Here is a 21,304-nt window from a genome sequence, read left to right on the forward strand (position 1 = left end):
TTGCCGTGTGATGAATATGGGTCGCTCCATTCCCTTTTCATCTTTTTACTCGTATCTATGGCCTCTCTCACCTTTATGATTTACTTACATAAATTGTTGTTTGTTATCTAATTCATTTGTGATGGAATTTGACATTTTGCAGAGTGAAACATAAGCAGAGACTCTAACAAAGAAGCTTACGAAATAAAAGGCGTTGATGGGATTGGGAGACAGGTCTTAATTACAATATGGACATCAAATGGGAACGAATAGCTAAATTACAACACCATAACACACACCTACACAAATATTGAATACATTTATAGGGAAAAAAAACCTTAAAAAAAGGGGAGAAATGAGTCATTGCCATAACCGGTATTTAATATCCTAATCCTCAACCACTGACATTCCAAAAATCTCAACAAAGAGACCAATTTTATTATCATAAGTATGAAAACCTTAGCTCTTTTTAACACTAGGAAGATTAAAACAAAATATGCGCCTATCCACTACAAGTCCATTTTACAAATTTGCTTACCATTTTATATGCCACCCAATGTTCATCAACATCACCTTTTCAAGTTAGATAAGACGGGGTAAAGGATAAAGAGGATTGTTCGCAGCAATTAATCTCATTAGTGAAATCACAGCAGCAGAATACCTCTTCATTACAAAGGGAAGCAGCTATTGTGCACCCGGCAAGATTTAAGAATTTTCATCATTGCTATTATTCTGCCACCTCTATTTCTAACATCTACAAGCTCCTGTAGTCTATTACGGTGACTTCATCCTCCGGTGCATCTAGGTCCTGATAACTGCATGAGATAAAACAGGGCAAGCTTTACTAACCTTGACTGTGCAAGAGAGTCACGATCAAGCAACTAAGATAACATTTGCAATCTTTCATCTAACTGATACTAAATCATTTAAACGCAAAGTGGAAACCTTATAGTGTCCCTAAAGTCTTAAAAATCCAAACACAGAACATTGTACCTCTCAGTCTTTTAAACGATGAGAAAAAGTGACTCCTCTAGTTGCATTTATCAGTATAGGCAATCAAAATTTGTGGGACCAAAGAAACCATGGGTCAAAGAGGGGGGGACAGATGAAGGAACATGATGGCCTTCGGGCATACAGTGATGTCACTAGAGATTTCAAAAGGCAAGGGAATTGTTGATCACACACATGTTACCAAATCATAACACCGTTTGATATTCTGTTAGTTACATGGGACAACTAGAGCAACTTCATGGTTTATAAATAGCAAGTTCCCACCTCATTTGGTTAAATAAAAAAAGGATACGCAGGAGCAATAGCATATATAGGAACACCATTATACAGTTAAGATACAATTTCTGAATTTACCCAAATCATGAAATTTAGGAACACAAAGCAAATTGTAGAATACTGTATTCAAGCAGACAAGTAGCTGAGGTCAAGCCCTGCAAGTAAAATAGCTACAACATCTCAAGCAAACTTACCTTCGCAGACGCCGAGGATCCTGTCGGAAGCCAGGAGGCAAAAGAAAGGGGGTTGGTCCACTTAAATTAGGTCCAGAACGTCCACTTCTACCATTTCCTTCAAAAGGAGGAGCACCTCGCTCTCTGAACACTTGCATTGCAAGTTCAGGTGGAGCTGGAACAAAGGGCCCCAATGGACTGCAATTATACACATATAAGCCCTTGAGAAAATACTAAACTAACTACCACTACTTGTAGAACAGCATAAGACCTACCCAGCACCAGGAACTGGCATCAATACTGGCGGAGGTGCAACATCTGAAGAAAATGGAGCTGCAACATGCATCCCTTGTCCACCAAAAGCATCAAAAATTGGATCATTACCATTCCCCCCATCAAGACCATCATCGTTCAATGAAAAATCACTTGTTTGAGGGATGTCAGATCTATCACGTTCTCTATGTAAGTCACGGTCATCTTTCAAGCGATTTTCCAATATTTTACGTCTCTGAGGCTTGTCCTTCTGCAAGAAGAAAAAATTACAAAGCAAAAAGGGAAAACTGAGGTTAAATAGCAGTAACAGCAATGATAACATCAAAACACCAGCTGTAGCATACCGGTATAGATTGCTGCATAACAGGTGTCCCACCAGGAGCATCTGGATCACTGGAATGGCAACAATGTATATCTTATTGAAATATCCTTAAAATAAAAACTATAAAAATCAATATACTGCATGTAAGACCACACTTACTTCATATAATTCTGGAAATAAAGCTCTTCAGACACTTTAGATGTTAGCTCCACCACAAGCTCCGGATGTTTGAGTTTAAGATGCTTGTGCACGAATTCTGCAGCATGAAAGAGCTTTGTGCAACCCTTAGCACCACAACCATACTTCCAACCATACTTTTCATCCCTAATCTTCCGGACAAAAGGATTGAAAGCTTCAATGGCAGCAGCATCTATTTTGTCTTTAGCAGTCATTAATTCCAAAGGATCCTGACTCCTCAATCTCTCTTGCCAGTGTGAGTCAAGTTTCTTTTCCCACTCAGATTCATTGCTAGTCACATCAGATCTCTTTCCCTCTGCTCTCACATGCCTAAGACCCTTAGCTTCATTTGTTTCAATCATCCCATAATAATCCAAGCCATGGACACGCCACAAGTAAGTTATAAGAGTATCTAGAAGCTCAACACCTTCCAAGCCTTTCACAGTCGTCAAGCCACGTACAATAATCACTGGGCCAGTCAAACTACCATGAGATTTATCTCTATTTATTTTGTTGTTGTCGGACCCCCTTAAAATATTTTCCTCTATTCCTTTTTCAGAGTCCAGTTTACATACAAGGCTCTGTGCTTGCTCAATGTCAATCTCAATTCTTCTAGGATCCGCACTGACAGGGTGAGCCTTGGGAGCAGCAGAAAGATCAGTTTCTTTAGCAGGTCCTCTTCCATGCCACCTTCTTTTCCCACCAACTTCAGCTTCATCTTCAGAATTAGGATCACTTGTCTGGCCTGATTTATTTGATGACAAGGCATTGACACTAGGACTTCTGCACCACAAACATTTATTACGGGCCAGCAGCAGGAAAATAATATGCAAGAAGCCAGGTTGAATACGCATGTAAGATAAGTGTACATGAAATGCTAATCTTACAAGTCCAATGTTCCACTCTGCAGATCAAGCAAAAAGTCCTTGACAACTTTGCGTGCAAGTTCATTCCTCCTAAAGAAAAAAAATCCCAAAAAGATGAAGAAAAAACCCAACAATAGAATCCATCACTTACACCATAATACAAAATGCAGGGCAGAGGGGGTCATCAGCTTACTAACAAATTCATTAACTGTAACATCATGATATATGCACATAAAACTAACCTTTCAATAACAGTGACCAACTTTATTGGATGATATTTGTCTCTCAACCTACATGCATAAGCAAGACTAATTAGAACAATGAGCTGAGGTGAATAGATTGGCAGGTATTCAGTACACAATGGGACATACCATTCCTCATCTTTGTGAGCATCAAAATATGCTCGTTTTTGGGTAGATATATACTCTGACTTGTATTCTTGATACCTACACAGTAAAAGGCTACAATTACTTAACATCCAACCCTTTTTAAGCCACAAGTTCTAAACAAGATAAAACTGAACCAAAAACATAATTCCTCATTAGTACCTGCGCTCAGCTTCAGTTGGTAGTATATCATCCTCAAGCTCTTGAATAAATTGCTTGTATGACATCAATCCCTCTCTGAAAATTTTAATCATCATGTCATATTACTGAATGAGATGAATAAAGATCCAGCAACCAAATGATAAGAGAAATTTTGGGATCAACCTCAATTAAAAGAGAACCTCAATGATGCCGGAAATACAGTAAAATAAAATAATTCAAACCTCATTTAACACAAGAGCTCTAGATGAGATGGAAAGCTAACCTTTGAGCACTCCCTGAGTAGGAAGCAATGCCATAACCACCATGGCCAGAATCCCAGTCTGCAGAAGCAACATCATTTGGTAAACAAAAACTAAACAGCACTAATGCATAAACAGAAAAGATGGATAAAGAATTTGTTCCTTCTGCATTATACAATAATGCAGCATCACTTTATGGAATTTTAGAAGGAATACACCTACAAAGTGGTAGAGTCATCATTAACTGCAATAATGCATCATTTCATAGAAAGCCAAAACTACTTTGATCATATGCATCTCAATACCTTCCAAAATGACACAATCAACTAGGAAAGGCAAAAAAGGATACCTAAGAGCAAAAGAACAATTTTCAGTTTTGACTATCCAGTTATCATAATTCTCCATATGAAAAATAAGTAATTCCTAACCAGAAAGAATTTGTTTGCTATTTGCTAAAAAATGAATTCTCCACAAGATTAACATTAAATATAATCATTCAAGATCTATATTAACACTAAAATTGATAATTAAACTGAAAAAATTGTGGGTCATTAACTGTAATATAACCTTTTAAGTATGGTGATAATAAGTGACGAGCGAAAAAAAAGGGATGCAAATACAGAAGTCAAAATAAAAGTGATCAAGATCAGCAATTGAAGTTTTAAGGAAATTTTGAAGTTGTTAAGCAGTTGCTAGGAAATAACCATCTTCATGACCACCAGAAGAGCGACCGAAGTACCGGCCATGAGGCCTTTCATCAGGGTAACTGGGTCTTCCCATTTCACGATCATATCCACCACCATAGTTGTTCCGAAACCTGCATTACCAAAAGTGTTTTACAGCGTCAGCAAGATTTGAATATAATCAATACAAAGAGATGAGGGAATATGAACATAAACAGGACAGAATGAAAATAATGAACCATAGTTATATATTAGTAGGCTAATTAGATATAGAGAAAACAGAAAGAATGATCTTCTCTCAGGTAAGGTTTTAGTAAAAACAAAAGATCAATGTCAGATATTCTCAGGCAGTCCGGTATTTTGCAAAATATGAAAAAAGGAAGCCCATTCTAACTTTCACAAACAAGGGCTCCTCGTAATGTCAAGCACTGCTAAGGAGGTAATGAATCAAGACCGAAATAAATATGTGAGATTCTTAATAAAGAAAGAAAGACAAACACTTAAGCACCCTCCATGGACCATAAATATAATAAGGATATTCTGGTCCAACAAAAAAACACATCTTCCAGAAATACTGACTTACAAGTTACAAGTTACGCCATGGACCAAATTTTTTTCTCCTGTATACAAGGCCCCTTTGCAGTTTAAGCAATAGCCATTAGCATTTGTTAGAAGTGTTTTGCATTCAATTTAGCCATATTGTACAAAACTTTAGAGGCCTATAACTTAAAGAATATTTCCTTCTTGAAGTCTCCCGTGTCTTAATCTTTCAGCTAATGAACTTGCGTACTTAAATCAGTCAACAAGAACACTAAGTTTAACAACTAGCAAGAAACAAGCCCATCATATTTAGCATACAAAAATACCTACAAGCTAAGGCAACATAAAAACCAATAGTTCAAAAATAAAATATTACCTTCTAGCTCCAGGTCCAAACCCTCCCCTAGGACTCCCTCTCCTGCCTTCGTAGCCTCCATCCTCCCGCCTAGACCTCTTGTATGGCGGAGACCTCCGCGGAGGAGGCGAATGTCTCCTATCCCTGAAATTCAACGGCGGTGGCGGAGGGCTAATGCTACCTCGACGCCTCTGATCTCTCTCCCTAGGAAGAGGAGGTGGAGGAGAGCGGTTACGATCGTAATAGTCACGGTCTCGTCGCTCACGCGAGTCGCGGTCGCGGCGTCGATGCGGAGGCGGAGGCGGGGGAGAGGAGTTGGGATCATCAGATGACGGAGGTTGTCTGTTGTTATGGTTATTATTGGTGTCTTTACGGTCTCCACCGGGGCGACGGTCGAGGGAATCGACCGGCATGTTTACGACTTCGACCATTGGGGACAGTAACGGAACCCTAGAAGGAGAAAATAAAGACAAAAAAAAAAAAAAAAAACTCCCTCCTTTTTCTTGAAAAAGTTTGCGGAGACGAGGGTCGAGTCGCAACAAAATGAAATATTAGCCAAGCCGGTCTAGAAAATAAATAAATAAAAGGGTAAACTGCAAAAATAATCACCCAACTATGTCTTTCATTTTATTATGGTTACTCAATTATTAATTCTTTTAATTTAATCACTAAATTTTTTGAAATTAAATATCTTATTCACAATCCCGTAGTTGCAGTTAGAAGAGGGATTTTTATTGGTCTCTCAATGTTTATAAAATTATTACTTAATTTGAATTTTAAAAATTTAATAAAATTAACTGTTAATATTTATAAAAATTTCAATTTAATTTTAAAATTTAAAAAAAATCATTTTAGCTCTGATGAGCACATCAATTTCCTTACTGTTCCTTACTTCTCAACTATGCAATTCTTTCTAAAAAAAAATTCAAAGAAGAAAAAGAAATTTGTGGGAGTTGTATCATACAAAGTTAGCTTTTGGTTTACAAATTTGGATGTGAATCTTGAGACGATTGATATGATTTTTTTTAATTTTAAAATTTTAGATTTAGAATTGAAATGATAAATTTTGTAAATATTAAGAATTAAATTTATTGAATTCAATTAAATGATAAATTTAATAAATATTTAAGGCTAAATTTGTTATATTTTTATATTTGAAATCAAATTAACAAAATATATAAATATTAGAAGGTTAATTTTCTTATTAGACCAATAAAAAAGTCCATATCAACTTTCTATTAGTCATCTAACAGCATCTAATGATGGCCTCACTAAAATTTTTTTGTTTGTGACTAAATTGAAAAAATAATAACTGAATGATTAAAATAGAATAAAAGGTATAATTGAATGATACTTTTGTAATTTATTCTAAATAAAGTAATGTGTGTAGCTATGTCAACATCACTAAAAGAAATTAATGTTTTATTAAGTATTTTATTAAAAAATAATTAAATTATTTTTGAAAGATTTAACTAAAAAATAAAAAAAGCTAAAATTAATATTATGCAAAAAGTAAGTTCCAAATATTTTAATAAAAACTCCAACAGATTGAAAAATTGAATATTTGTTTTTGATGAAAGAAAAATTATATATTAAGAAAGGAAAAGTTGATTAATTAATAAATTGGGTTTAAAGTGAAACATAAAACATAAAAGTGGTATATGTATTATTATTTTTGTTGTTTTCTCAGAGCTTCAACAGACACCAACCGATTTATTCTTTCACCATTTCTCTCCATCGAAGGAGATTTTTAAAAAAAGAAGAAGAAGAAAGAGTAGAAAAGTAGTTATTTTGAATCCAGGTAACTCACAGAATCAATCTCCTTTCCACTTTGAACAAAAAGGCGAAAATGGAGAGTTTCAGCGCCGAAGATCTGTCAACAATAGGCGGCATAGCCACCGTTTCCCTTCTTCATTCCTTCATTCCCACCCATTGGCTTCCTTTCTCCATCGTCGGACGGGCCCAGAAATGGACCCTTTCTCGTACCCTTTTCGTCAGTAAGTCCCTTCCATCAATCTATTTCGGCTTTTAGATCCCTAATTTATATGTACCCAGATTGCTTTTTGGGATGTTAATTTTCTCTTCTCTTCTGTTTATGGGATCTTTCGTCAATTTGATGAGGAATATCTGGTCATAATTTAATTCTAATATGATTTGCAATTTTGGGTTTCTATCATTTTGTCGAACATCTAGGAATCAAATGCTATTTAGCTAGATTTTCGCCGAGCTTTTACTATTCCTGTTTATATTTGTGTTATTTCTACGTGCAGCCGCATTTGGAGCAGTTTTGCATGTAATATCTACTTCGCTTCTTGGTATAACTGCCATCACTATGGCGAACACGATTGCTGGAGAAGAAACAGTGCATAAACTTGCTTCACTTTTGCTCATAGTTCTTGGTGGTAGCTATATACTGTTGTTTTTGTCTGGAAAAGGTGGGCACAGTCATTCTCATAATCAACCTATGGAGAAAATGGCTGTTGCCGGTCTTGTCCTTGTTCCAGCATTGTCTCCTTGCGCTACCACTCTTCCGGTGTTTCTAGCTGTTGGAAACTCATCATCGATGATGGTGCTTGCAATCATAGTGCTTCTATTCAGGTATAGAATGAAAAAGGACTCTGAATTTCGAGAATTGCATAAATCAATTTGAATTTGTCAGTAGTTGACAGATGTTAGCAATGTGGTAATTGAAGAATAGATCATCGTACTTGTGTTGTTCCCTTGATTTGTACAGTCAAGTTGTCTCAATTTTTCATGTGTTTCCAATTGGTGTAGCATCTTCAGACTTTGGTTATGTCAGTGTTAATACTGCAAAATCAACGTGGAAGTTCCTTGTCGTCAGTCCGTCGTCATTTTTACTTTTGAATCTTTTCACATTTCGGCGAAATAAGCAAATAACAGCTAGTCTTAGTCCTACTATTATATGTTTCTGGCAGAAGCTTAGTGTAGCTAAGGAAGGGCGTGGTGGTAGAGCCTGACGTGCTATGTTACTCAAGATGCGGGGGTTAGTCTCAGATGTGGGTATCCCCATTTTTTTTTCCAAGTTTTTCCGTATATTTGGAGATCATAACTCCATACCCTTGCTTGAATGTGTCAGATATAGGTTCTGGATTTGGATACTTCAGGGGAAATCAAGTGTCACAGAAACATAGATGACATGGCTATCATAAAATATTGATTACAGAATCACCTCTGTTTGTGTTGCTAAGCCAGCTACTTTGTTTGTGGAAAACAATTTGCATGATCTTTACATTCTTTTAACCACCACCCAGCTGAGGTGGTTCGTAACACTTGCATTATACTTATCTATGGCTACAATAAAAGTTTTCAACTCAATCCTTGCAGACAGCTTCAACCCGTAATCTACACTGAAGTTCATAACATTAATCGGTAGCATTTTCTGTGTGGGAGTTCTATGTTACAATGAACCAATTTAAGTGATTAAAAATAAACAGGAAAAGTGTTCTATGTGTATGTAAGAGTCTGCAAGTCCTTGTGTGTCAGGTATATTCAAGTTCTGTTTAATCAGACAATAACATATAGATGCCCGAGTTTGGTTTTCTCCTGTATTTAAAGCTATAACCTGGGCATATTTTACCAAACATGGCTTAACTAAGGTGACATTTTATTTGCAGCACAATAGCAGTGATGACCTCATTGGTTGCTTTGTCGTTCTACGGTGCTAGCCAGCTTAAGTTTCATTGGGTGGAGCGATATGACAAAGTTCTTGTAGGTTCGGTGCTATGCTTGGTAGGGATCTTAACTCTAATTTTTCACCATCATGACGGAGATGAAGGTTTGCATGGACAACATGTGCACAGGAAAGTCATCGTTCTTTGAGGACTACACAACATCCAGCAAATGTATGTTTTGGCTTGATGTGATCATCCAATTTAAACACTATAGGTATAAACTGTTCATTGTGCCATAAGCGTATTACAAGATCGTTTTTTCTTGTTAGTCTATGTATGCACACATGTTATGGTCAGTTTGCCATCATTTTCAATGGTCAAGCTTGTTTTGCTCGTATTGGTTGGATCTCTAAGCCATAGCCATCGGTAAAAGCTAATTCACTTGAATAGTCTGGTTATACAACAAGGTAGAGATGGGGAGTAGAGCACTGAGCTGTTCATTTTAATAATCTGTGAGCTTTAGAGCAAGACGAATGGTGAATTTTCAAGGTGTTTTTTCTTTTTAAAATGATGAACGGAAAAGTTAAACTAATCTAATATAAATTTTGATATATTTATAAAGATTTATGAGATTCTTTTTTTTTTAATCCTATAATCATGTTGTTTCTAATATTCAAAGTATTGGCATCTGTAGCATTTTCCAACAATCCAAACGCTTATTAAGAGATGATAAAGGATAAAGCTGTAACCAGCCGTTGCACAACTGCATAAACATATATTTCACTAAGGCCGATTATCAAATAGTTTTTTACATATAACAATTCTTGTACTAAAACTTGAATTATCTAATTGTAGTCAACAAAGACTAGCAAAAGCTGTTGTTATCAAAGTTGTCTTCAAAAGCAATTGGCATTCACTTCTTGGATTTTGCTTTAAATATGGTCTCCTTGAAGTATTTAAGTTCGGATATGCTCTCTCTGATATCATCCATGGCTCTGTGTTTCTTTTCTTTGGCAGGGGCTTTCTTTTGATCTGCCATGTATGATGAGATCAACATATAATTCGTCTAAAAAAAACCTATGCAAACTTTATATTTACCTCTTGGATACCAGCGAATGCAAAGAGCCCTTACACTGCTTACATCAACTACCACATGAGAAAAAAGGCTAGCCAAATCTGGCATATATTTCTGCAAAATACAAATATGATTAACACCTCAAATTCTGCCAATAATAAGCACAAAAGTTATCAAAAGAATATAAAAATGAACTCCACATTCATCTTCTACAACATGAATGCAATTGCCCATTTTAGAACCCACTAGAAAATTATTAAATCAAGAACAAGGGGAAGTTTATGAATACCAAAGACAACTTAGCCATTGAATATAGCTTCGGGAGCAGTTTAAAGGAGCAAGATATCGGGGTTTGTTTCAACTTTGAATCGGAAGTTGAAAGTGATATGAATTGATTAATTACCTTCAGAAAGATAAAATCCATATAAACTGAATTTCCAGCTAAATGAGGTGTGTATGTACCAACATGTCTCTTTACAAATTCTATGACCTGCATCATGAAAGAACATTAACTGCAAACCTTAGTAAAAAAATTCGTATCCAACTAGATTTCTGGAACCTATGTTTAAAGCATACCAGTTAGTAACAGTTCCTACTAGGTGTGTATGCACCAACATGTTTAATGTGCTCTTACTGCCCTAACATCATGAAAGCATAATACATGATGATATTATTACTGACCTGCTTTTCAGCTTCTCTTTCACTAATTGTACTTTGGAGCACCTTCTTTGTCAATCCTAAAATAATCGAAGGTTGTTAGTACAAGTTCCCGATTTATTATTCCATAAAAATGTAGAAAGGCAACCAAATAATGGAAATTTACATATCAGAACACGATTGGTATTGAACCACATACCACTAGCTGCATGATGATTTTGACACCATTCCCCCATTCTATCTAAACACTCTTTAGATTGATGGATAACCAGATCAGGACCCTGAAAAGGAGAGAACATTGAGGGATACCACATTTCTAATGATGTCTTTTCATACAACACTATGTTACTCAAAGTCAGCTGTGATTAATAGGTGAAAACAACATTAAAACTGAAATTTCTTCAAAACAAGCCTTTTTTTTTTTTAACAAAATACTTGAAATGCTTATCCTAAAACAAGAACATAAAAGAAAAGTTAAAAAAATAGATACCTCCAATGATTTGGTGAGATAGCCATCTGTAATTATACAAGCTATCTCCAATATTCTATCAGTCTCAATATTCAAACCTGCATAGACGAGATGAATGCGATTCTTACATCACGTAATCCACCATCGGAGTAAACTAAAATTAGTCATAAGTAGCATTTGCTATGCCTTACCAGTCATTTCCAAGTCAATCCAAACAAGGGGTAACTTGTAGTTTTCCGAAAGCAATGCCGGTTTCAGTTCAGTTGGGCCCTTCCCATTGTTTTTGCTCTTACCTGTCAATGATAAAAAAAAAAAAAATTATCGATAATTACTGTTCATCGCATTTTTTCTTCCTTCTAAAGCCCTAAATTAGATATTATAAGCTTCCGTAGAATCAATCAAGCACACCCCCAAAGTTCAAATGATTCTAACCCTAAAACCAAAGGCAATGATTGAAAGACGAAAGTAGATAAGCGGACCTGAAGGTTTGGAAGCAGATGATGAAGCCGGTGGGGGATGATGATCGTCCACATCAATATCCAGCAACGAAAACGCATTCGATAGCCTATCCATTCTTCTTTTAAAAAGCTTTTAGGTCAATTTGAAATCCCAGAACGATTTTCCGGCGCTACTCCGGACTTCCAGTTCAGCCCGGGTTGAGCCTAAGTTTCTTCTTTTTTCCCTTTCCTTTACCTTTAAGTATAAATAAATTCTTCAATATCTTTGCCAAAAGATTTTAACATTATCATCTCCAATTACTTTTTTCTAAAGCTATTTGGCCATTAATAGCGATAAAAAAAAATTACTAATATACGGCAGAATTAAAATGCATTGTCACATTTCATGTGGTTACTTAATCAATTAATAGAATGTAGTATACTAATTTAGGTCAAGCAGAAATTTAGGAGTAAAGTAAAAAAATGATATTTTTAATATAAGAATTTAAAAATTAAATAATTGAATTTACAAATTTATTTAAGTTTAAATTTGTATTAGTTATTATTTATATTAGGACTAATATATGGCTTATTATAAGGGAGAACTTAAGTTAAAAAATACATAGAGACGAGTTAATTTGTATTTTATCTTTTTATTTAAAAATAAGTAAGCTAAGTTTTATATATTAACTGATTATTTTTATTAAAATTTTATTAATTTTATTATTAAAATTTCTAATATTTATATACAAAATTAATTTTTAATAATAAAATAGATAAAATTTTAATATAAAAATATTTTACTATTCATTCTAATATATAGAGATTAATTTAGTAAAATAAATATATAAGGATTAATTTAGTAAGAGAGTAAAACAATATTAATTTTCTAACAAAATCACATTTTTCTTATTTTAAGAAAATTCAAAATAAAAAATCACCATAGAAACCGGCTTTACTCTCGCGCCATCTTTCCTCTTAGCTCTTCACTTTAGGTAAATATTTCTTACGTCTATTTTTATTATTTGATTATCTTGTTTTCCTTTCAATTGTATGTTCGTATTTAATTTTGTTTTGATTGCAATATCTTTCTGATATTCATTGGATGCTTATTTTTGTGAATATATCTCGGTCTGTTTCCTCTGAATTAAGTTTCGCTAAGTAATTTTTTTTAATTTTTTTTCCGTCTGTGTATTAATTGGGTATATTCCTTGATCTTGAATATTGATCTCAATGTTGAGTGTTTTTCATTTCCTGAATTAGAATTTAGATTCATGCATGACTGATTTGAAATATATTTGAATTGCTTTTGTAATATCAGGGAACACTTTGCTTAATTTTTTCTCACATTTTGGATTAACTATACTTTCAACCCTAATATACAGTGACTGAATTGAAAGCTGAGGGGCATTAGGATTCAACAAAGTAAATGAATAGGAAAAGATGCATTCTTTTGGGTACAGATTGAATGGTCTTCTAACGTTTGCCGTGACGATTCTGGCGCTAATGTGCGTCATAGCATCTCTCTCAGACAACCTCAACATTCCCTCTCCCTCTGCAGAAATCCAGGTTCATCTTTACTCACATGTTCATATCCTTTTTTTAGGCCGATAATTCGTTCTTGTTTTTATAAACTCTTTCAGGATTTTCTTTTTTGTTGGGTCTGATTGTAGATTATGAACATTAATTGGTTCCAGAAGCAACCAAAGGGGAGTGATGAGGTAATGTACCGTTTCTTTTCCGCTGTTCATTATTTATGTAGGTGGCTAATTCATGAAAGCTCCTTAGGTCTCGATTTGACGGTCATTTATGCAAAATGCAATGCAAAGAGTTAATGTTCTTTCCCTTTGCTAGTTAAATTACGTTCTGAATAACAACTGTTTGATTATGAATGTTTTATCCCCTTTCCTGTTAATATGTTCATTGAATCAATATTCCTTTATTTTTTCCGTGGTTTGGCCTTCATCCCACATTATTTTTAGTTAACCACTGTTGGTTTTTGTTCAAACCAATTAAATGTTTTTGACTTATATAGGTCAGCTTAACGATGAATATATCAGCTGATTTGCAGTCATTGTTTACATGGAACACAAAACAGGTTTGTTACTTCATACATCTTTTATATTCTTTTGTCAGAACTTTATGTCTTTGCATCTTCTGATTGTAGTATGTATTCTAAGTGCATGGGATGTTCTATTTGAAATTCAAATCTATGTTGCTTGGATTCGAGTGTGAGTGTTGAAGATAGGGTATGTGACCGATACTATTATTTAGAGTGTCCTTGGTGGATCTTATCTCTATACCCATGTTTGCATATATGTTGGATACAAGTACCAGGACATGGATACTTAAAGAAAAAATCTGTTCTTGACTCAGTGAACTGGTTAGGGTTCTCTTATACAATCTGTTTCTTGCTTTTTTGTCACTATCATTCATTATTTTGAAGCTGATTTAAGATATCATCACCTTGTGGATCACCACAGGTTTTCATTTTTGTAGCTGCTGAGTATGAAACAAGAAAGAATTCCTTGAATCAGGTGAGTTTAAATTGCCTCCGGTAGTTCACGTTTGATCTTTCTCTGACCGAAATAAAAATTTCTAAGGCTGAGAGGCTTTATTTATATTTGGGTCTTATTTGAAAGTATATTCACTAATTGATTCTTTTAACATGACAGGTCTCGCTTTGGGATGCTATAATACCTGCCAAAGAGCGTGCAAAGTTTTGGATCCGCAGCTCAAACAAATATCGATTTGTTGATCACGTATGCCTGTTAAGATTAAGCGGCTTTCATAATAGTTCATGAGATTTATACAAATTATTTAGGGCTTTCCTACAATCAAGAAGTAATTTTCTGGTTTGTTTAATATATAGGGAAAGAACCTCCGTGGCAAAGAGTTCAACTTAACATTGCATTGGCATGTAATGCCTAAGACCGGAAAGATGTTTGCTGACAAAATCGTGATGAGTGGCTATAGTTTGCCGGAGGAATATATATAACAAGGTTTCGTTGGGGTGTATGTTTTGAGGTTGCTGTAAGTTTAGCTTTTTCTCTGCATGCAAATACTCTATAGTCTCTCTCTCCCTATATATAGCTCAGCTGAACCAGTTGGAATTGCAATCCAAAATCCTTGATCTTTTTGCCTTTTTAATTCTTCATGTAGATGGTAGAAAATATATAATACAGTCAAACTTTGATGTGTCCATTCATATTATTGCATAAAATGGTCTGCAGACTCCAGTTGTATCCCTCAATTTTTTTTAAACCTAACGTTTAATACATAACATCCTTTCCCCCCTTTTTATCTCTTGTTATCATTTGACCATTGTTATATGTGTGTATATATATATATTAATGATTTTATCTTTGTTGATACAAAACAAAGGAACCGGTCCCTTTTGCACCGTCACCTCCTCCTCTAGACTTATATCAACAATCTTGAAAATTGTTGGCATGATTATATATTGGTTATCAAGCAGGGAATAAACTTATTTTATTCACTTGATTTCCTTCAACTTTATGTAAGATTTTGCTTCAAGTTGATGATTTAAATATATATTAGCCTACCAAAACAAATGATAGAGTGACTTCAATGATAATAATACAAATTAAATATTTGTCTTTCAAATGCAACCTCAACAGCTAAAAGCTTAGCTTATTATCTCGTCAATTTAAAGCCAAATTTCATTTATCATAAATAAAGGAGCTAAAGGCTCACCTACTTTACCATGGAAAATGACCCAAAGGGAAAAAGATAAGGTTAATTAATTCATCAATTGTCTAAAAATCTTATTGGGAGAAGGGATGAGAAACATCCATCCAGCTTTGGAAAAGCAGAAGAATCCCACAGCTGAATCACCTAACACCTTTCTTTTTCCAATAAATTCTCTCCTTCATAATAGTCAAAGACATATAACCAAAGACATATAACCAAATACATCTAAACCCACTCTTACACATATAATTATTTTTAAAACATCGTATTTAATATATATAAATAATTCTTCTCTTGTAATTTTTTAAGAAAAAGAAAACACTGTTTCATTGTAAATACTATAGCAACATAAAAGTCAACTCATCAATGAAGACACACAAACATTTGACAAAACAAGAGATGAAAGTTGACAAGGGTAAAGAAACACAACACTTGCATTACATCTTTGAAATCAACAACAAACAATATCAGGGACTTAAAATACACCCAGCTTCTCTCCATAACCAAGTATATATAATTTTATTTACAGTTCAACCTCAAGGTTTGACCTTCAAATCCCCAATCTAGTAATGAGTAAAAGGGAAGCTCCTCAGACAAACTTGCATATGCACACATCTTCTTCATTTGTTATTTCCGTGACCCTTATTTTTTTTCGGCTGAATTTAATTAATTGCTCCTGGAAGACCCAAAGGCTTTGATGGCTGCTGCTCTTAGGATGTATTGGTGATAGAATGCAGCAATGGCAGCTCCAATGAAGGGTCCAACCCAAAAGATCCACTGACCAAAACAAGTGAATTTAATGAGCACATAAATATGATTATTTAGTCTAATGTGAAAGAAAGGGAAATAAATAATTTAATTACTTGGTCATCCCAGGCCTTCTCTTTGTTGTATATCACAGCAGCTCCAAAGCTCCTAGCAGGGTTGATACCAGTCCCAGTGACTGGTATTGTGGCAAGGTGAACCATGAACACTGCAAATCCTATGGGGAGTGGTGCCAACACCTGGTTTGTTTTACACGTGCCAAAATTTAATCACTCCCAGTTTTATTATTAATAATTAAGAGGGAATGCCATACCATGCAAGTTCCTAGTCGTTGAAGTACAAAATAAACCCTAACTTGATATATACACATATAAAAAGAGATATTGAAGAGATGATGAGTGGATTAAAGAGTACATACAGGAACATGGGAATCCCTAGCATTCCTCTTGGGATCAGTGGCGGAGAAAACGGTGTAGACAAGAACAAAGGTACCAATGATCTCAGCACCTAAACCAGTGCCCTTGTTGAACCCACTTTGGAGTTCATTAGCACCACCTCCATAGTTGTTGTAGTAAGTCTTTTGGAAAGCTTTGACCAACCCACACCCGCATATGGCACCCAAGCACTGAGCCACCATGTACATGATGGCTCGGATCAGTGATACCTTTCGTCCTAAGAACAGTCCAAAGGTCACAGCCGGGTTGATATGTCCTCCTGAAAATTCCATTCAACTCAATAATGATATGCATGTTGCTAGGTTACAGTGAAACAAACTTCAAAGTACAACACGACTCACCAGAGATACCAGCAGTGCAGTAAACAAGAATAAAGATCATGCCACCAAAGGCCCAAGCAATACCCAGGATACCAACACCACCACAGTCAGGGTCAACTGTGTTCTTGAGAGGATCGGTTTGGACCTTATAACCAATCACAGTCAATACTGTGACATACAAGAAGAGAAGGGTAGCAATGAACTCAGCAATGACTGCTCTGTAAAACGACCATTTAGTCAGCTCTTCAGCATCAATCAATGGTGCTGGTGGCGGATCATGGTAGTCCTTGCCTGACACTTGCTCTACACTACTCTCTATATCCTTACCCATATCTAATTTTCTTTTTTTACACTAGGAAAATTGTAGAGACCAAAAGGGAGCTGGGAGACTTTAAATTTGATAATGAAGCTGTGGATGAAGAGAGGTGAAGAAGGGTATATAAGGGAGGATGATACATAGTTGATAATGAATGAACAAAGTGATTTGGTAGTCGTATGCATTATTTAACATTAGTTTTTAGCCGTCCAATCCGCCTGCTGCTTTGCATTGCATGGACCGACCATTAGCTGTTTCTTTTTTTATTCTTGCGCAATATTTTTCTTCTCGTAATAAGCTATTTCGTTGTTCTTCGTTAGTAATAATTTCTATTATTTTAGTTGGTTGTTTAATGAGATTAGGGTAATTATTTTCTATTTCTAGACTATGACCACCTTAAATTATATCAAAATATATATTTGGAAAATCCAGGAAACTGTTTGCCAAGAAAATACAACCACCATTATTAATTAAATAAGCCATATTAGTGAGTAGGTGACGACTTTGCCAGATAAACTCATCTGGACATACCTAATAAGGGTTTTGTATTCTTCAATCATCAGCATGGTTTTAAATTTAAAATATGACTACATAAGCTAACTCATAAATCATAATAAAGCTAGAAAATGAGAAAAAGGGCAAACAAATTAAAAAGAGTAGCCACCCAGCCTGACGCAATATCAGTTAATCATGCATTATGTATGAATAATGGACCGCCCAGACTACATCAACCTCAAATCAGCCTTGTCATTTTGTAGCACATATATGTGATAATAGTAATTAAATTCTACCCCTTTTTGCATTGCTTGGTGGAAAGAGTAAGTGACGAGAAAGGATTGTATGAAATAGTGATGCCATGTCATCTGTATCCCTTTCTAATAGTTTTATGCCACATCAGTATTCTTATCTTGAATTTCAAGATTTTATCTTGAATTTTAGTATTTTAATTTAGATTTGATTTTTTTCAGGATAAAATCTTGAAATTCAGGATAAGAGTACTGATGTGGCATAAAATTATTGGAAAGAGATACAGATGATGTGGCGTCACTGTTTCATACAATCTTTTCCCGTAAATGACAACTTTGGGTCCTTGAAACTCGCAGCTGAGGACGTTAAAAACTTAATTACCTCTGCTTTCTAAAACCCACTTTACTCCAACATGAGCTTCTAAGGGTTTCAAATTTGAAGACAACAGTGAGTCCTTGAGATGGGTAGGTCAAGGTTTGTATGAGTATTATTGCCCCAAGTGACTTGTCTTAAAATAACAAAACTTGACCTTTCATGAACAACTGCTATCCATATTACCAATCAAAATAATCAGGTGGTTTGTTTGAGGCATGTTGAAATGGAATACCCTGCAAGGGGAGGAAGCTGTAGCATCCAGCAAATGAAGGCAACCATCTCAACAGTCTATATAATTAGCTGAGAGATGAAGTTTTCAAAGGCACTAGAGTCGTAGTGGGAGGGAGAAGTTCCTTCCATCACTTTCCATTTCTCTTTCATATCAAACCACCCCAATCTATTTTCCTTCTCTCCACCAACATTTCAATTATAACTTACTTTTCTTCACAAAACATTCTAAGTTTTTCTTTTCATTTTTCGTATTTCACTTTCACGGCCATCATAGTTTAATGACTTTTTTTTTATTTCTTATTTATGATTAAAGTTAATTCAGTAACATCTATACTATTAATACAATTTTCGATTAAATTGGTCTCACGAGTCAATCGGACGCTATCAAAATTATAAAATGACATTCCGTATTTAAAATAAATTATATTATTTGAAGGTATTTAATCTTTTAATTTTAAAAAGTAATAAAATATGCATGTAATAGGATTTGAATCCATGCCAGTTACATTGAAAATACTCTAAGTTTACCACTCACCGCCAAGGCTTTATTTTGATTTACTTATACATTTTAATTTAGATTCACTTTTACACTTTCCTATTTCCATAAAAGATATTTGAGTTTTATGTACTATTATTAAAGATGATTTATTTAAGGTAATTTTGACTTGAAAACATAAAATAAAGTTTTAAGATTTAAAAGGAGACTAAATTAATTAATTTTAATATTATAATAACAAATCAATTGACACTACCAAATGGTAAAAATTTTCAAGAACTTATTTAATTGATTTTAATGTTTTGAAATTTAAAATTTCAATATTGAGTAAAATTAGAACTTTTGGCAAGGAGATAAACAAGTATAATTTTATCATTTTTAAAGCATTATTTTAATTTTTACCACTTTGTCACTTTAATCCTTATTGTTTTTCACCCAAATCAATATTTAATAAAAAATGACACTTTTTGGGTGACCAAAATGAAAGGAACCTAGAACTTGAGTGACTAAAATGAAAATATAAATATGATGTGGCGTGTACAAACTGCCGTTAAAGATTTAACGGTTGGGTGACTAAAATGAAAACACACTAAAAATTGAGTGGCGAAATCGCAAGAATTTCATTTTAGTTTCATTTTGAGTAACCAAAATAAACACGCTTTAAAAGTTGAGTAAAAATTAGATAGTTTATTTTTTTATATATATAAAGTTACAATCTTTTACCTTTTATTGCCATAATTTAAGTTGTTGATATTTCTTTTCAATACATATCTTAGAATTATTCATATATTTTTTTTCAACGAATTTAAGTTATCCGGTGTAAACAATGAATAAATGGAGTTTTCCGAAAAAATCTGCTAGTGGAGGAAGACCTCCTAGAGATAAGAGACATAAAGCTAAAGAGAGAGCCAAAAAAAGATCTTTTGTGTATAATCCTGCATAATCTCGAATGTTATCAGTTCCGGCTAAGAATAGCTGCGAATTCATATATAAACTATTAATGTTTAAGAGCAAGATTGATTGGGTTGGAAACATTTAATGCAAAATATGGCTTGTAGAGCAGGAAAGAACAAGCTCAGATTATATGAAATAATAGCCACTAACATATTTTACTAACCCCAGGAGAGAAAATAACAGAAATTTTTGTTTGCTTTGATGAATTCCAATCCAAACAAGGTATTAGTCCACACTCAACGCTAAACTAATGAACCGATTTCTCCTTTCACATATTCTAAATTACTTAGATTTTATAATATTGTTTAATTTATCATTTGGTTATTTGGATGGTATATCACTTCACCCCTTCATTATAATTATTTTTATATTCAGTTTAGCATTACTTTTCATAAATATTTTGAGATAAAAATATTTTTGAAATAAAAATATTATTAAATAAGATGTTTTTAAAATTTTAAAAATCTTTTGGGACAAAAAATGTTTGAAACAATTTTTTTGGCCAAAAGCAGAAACAAAAATTTTAATTTTTGCTCAAAAATATTTTTGGATTAAAATTACTTTTAAAAAGTATTGTTAATTTAGCCGTTAATGTACTTGTAAATCTCAACAACAAAAATAAGAATAGATTTAATGAAATGATATAAAACGAAAATCCAACTCTATCTCTAAATTTGATAGATATCTTTATACTAGAGTAGAAGGTAAATTACTAGTTTTTTCCGTTAGATCAAATAGAAAATTAATTATTTTGTTAAAATTTTATTTTTTTATTATTAAAATTAATTCATGTATATTAACATGATGTACACTTAACATGCCATGTCAATTACACAAATTTTTAATAATAAAAGCAGATGAAATTTTTAACACAATTTACTTTTTAATTCAACTTATAAAAATTAATTTAATTTGGAAGAGAGAAAATTCTAATACCACCCTCTAAATTTTAATCCCAATTGTGAATAGAATCCAGCCAGCTGGCAAGCAAAGACGCGGTAGATCCAACAGATAAAATATGCACCACTTCACGTGCCATCACGCTCTATACCCTTCACGGAATGGCTGGATGCCACGAGTAACCCGTAGGCTGTTCAGGACACGTGTTCCAATCCTCGATCCTCTAAACTCGGACCACCCTTTTTTCTGTGAACCATCCTAGAACCAGGTCAGGTGAATCCCCCCTTGCACGTCCCGACGGAACTTTTTCCTTTCTCCT

General features: G+C 34.2%; 5 protein-coding genes across 7 annotated transcripts; 2 read left to right on the forward strand and 3 right to left on the reverse strand.

Moving 5' to 3' along the window:
- Positions 1 to 298: 298 nt before the first annotated feature.
- LOC108483543 (serrate RNA effector molecule-like) lies at positions 299 to 6,001 on the reverse strand. Its single transcript, XM_017786998.2, has 12 exons — positions 5,464 to 6,001; positions 4,569 to 4,681; positions 3,888 to 3,945; positions 3,626 to 3,700; positions 3,449 to 3,523; positions 3,320 to 3,367; positions 3,099 to 3,167; positions 2,194 to 2,994; positions 2,057 to 2,105; positions 1,715 to 1,962; positions 1,461 to 1,637; positions 299 to 794 (listed from the first exon to the last, which is right to left on the reverse strand). Exons 1-12 carry the CDS (start codon positions 5,871 to 5,873, stop codon positions 734 to 736), a joined length of 2,184 nt encoding a protein of 727 aa, XP_017642487.1. The 5' UTR covers positions 5,874 to 6,001; the 3' UTR covers positions 299 to 733.
- Positions 6,002 to 7,087: 1,086 nt separating this feature from the next.
- LOC108483734 (uncharacterized) lies at positions 7,088 to 9,471 on the forward strand. The gene is made up of 3 exons (XM_017787295.2): positions 7,088 to 7,439; positions 7,713 to 8,040; positions 9,078 to 9,471. Exons 1-3 carry the CDS (start codon positions 7,292 to 7,294, stop codon positions 9,280 to 9,282), a joined length of 681 nt encoding a protein of 226 aa, XP_017642784.1. The 5' UTR covers positions 7,088 to 7,291; the 3' UTR covers positions 9,283 to 9,471.
- Positions 9,472 to 9,770: 299 nt separating this feature from the next.
- On the reverse strand, positions 9,771 to 12,070 carry LOC108483733 (oligoribonuclease-like). The gene is made up of 8 exons (XM_017787294.2): positions 11,755 to 12,070; positions 11,467 to 11,568; positions 11,297 to 11,373; positions 11,006 to 11,087; positions 10,831 to 10,886; positions 10,553 to 10,639; positions 10,173 to 10,263; positions 9,771 to 10,106 (listed from the first exon to the last, which is right to left on the reverse strand). Exons 1-8 carry the CDS (start codon positions 11,846 to 11,848, stop codon positions 9,988 to 9,990), a joined length of 708 nt encoding a protein of 235 aa, XP_017642783.1. The 5' UTR covers positions 11,849 to 12,070; the 3' UTR covers positions 9,771 to 9,987.
- Positions 12,071 to 12,567: 497 nt separating this feature from the next.
- LOC108480431 (signal peptidase complex subunit 3B-like) lies at positions 12,568 to 14,965 on the forward strand. Of its 3 annotated transcripts, none has more exons than XM_017783432.2 (7): positions 12,568 to 12,707; positions 13,098 to 13,281; positions 13,386 to 13,433; positions 13,748 to 13,810; positions 14,196 to 14,249; positions 14,388 to 14,474; positions 14,585 to 14,965. In XM_017783432.2, exons 2-7 carry the CDS (start codon positions 13,156 to 13,158, stop codon positions 14,708 to 14,710), a joined length of 504 nt encoding a protein of 167 aa, XP_017638921.1. In that variant the 5' UTR covers positions 12,568 to 12,707; positions 13,098 to 13,155; the 3' UTR covers positions 14,711 to 14,965. The 3 variants fall into 3 exon arrangements, with proteins under 3 accessions (XP_017638921.1, XP_017638922.1, XP_017638923.1); XM_017783433.2 differs by lacking the exon at positions 12,568 to 12,707 and adding an exon at positions 12,721 to 12,763; XM_017783434.2 differs by lacking the exon at positions 12,568 to 12,707 and adding an exon at positions 12,744 to 12,843.
- Positions 14,966 to 15,750: 785 nt separating this feature from the next.
- Positions 15,751 to 17,435, reverse strand: LOC108480430 (probable aquaporin PIP2-2). Its single transcript, XM_017783430.2, has 4 exons — positions 16,988 to 17,435; positions 16,610 to 16,905; positions 16,290 to 16,430; positions 15,751 to 16,203 (listed from the first exon to the last, which is right to left on the reverse strand). The coding sequence occupies exons 1-4, from the start codon at positions 17,295 to 17,297 to the stop codon at positions 16,093 to 16,095; spliced, it is 858 nt and encodes a 285-aa protein (XP_017638919.1). The 5' UTR covers positions 17,298 to 17,435; the 3' UTR covers positions 15,751 to 16,092.
- Positions 17,436 to 21,304: the final 3,869 nt, after the last annotated feature.

This window comes from Gossypium arboreum, chromosome 8 (assembly GCF_025698485.1).
Source record: "Gossypium arboreum isolate Shixiya-1 chromosome 8, ASM2569848v2, whole genome shotgun sequence".
NCBI classification, from domain to species: Eukaryota; Viridiplantae; Streptophyta; class Magnoliopsida; order Malvales; family Malvaceae; genus Gossypium; species Gossypium arboreum.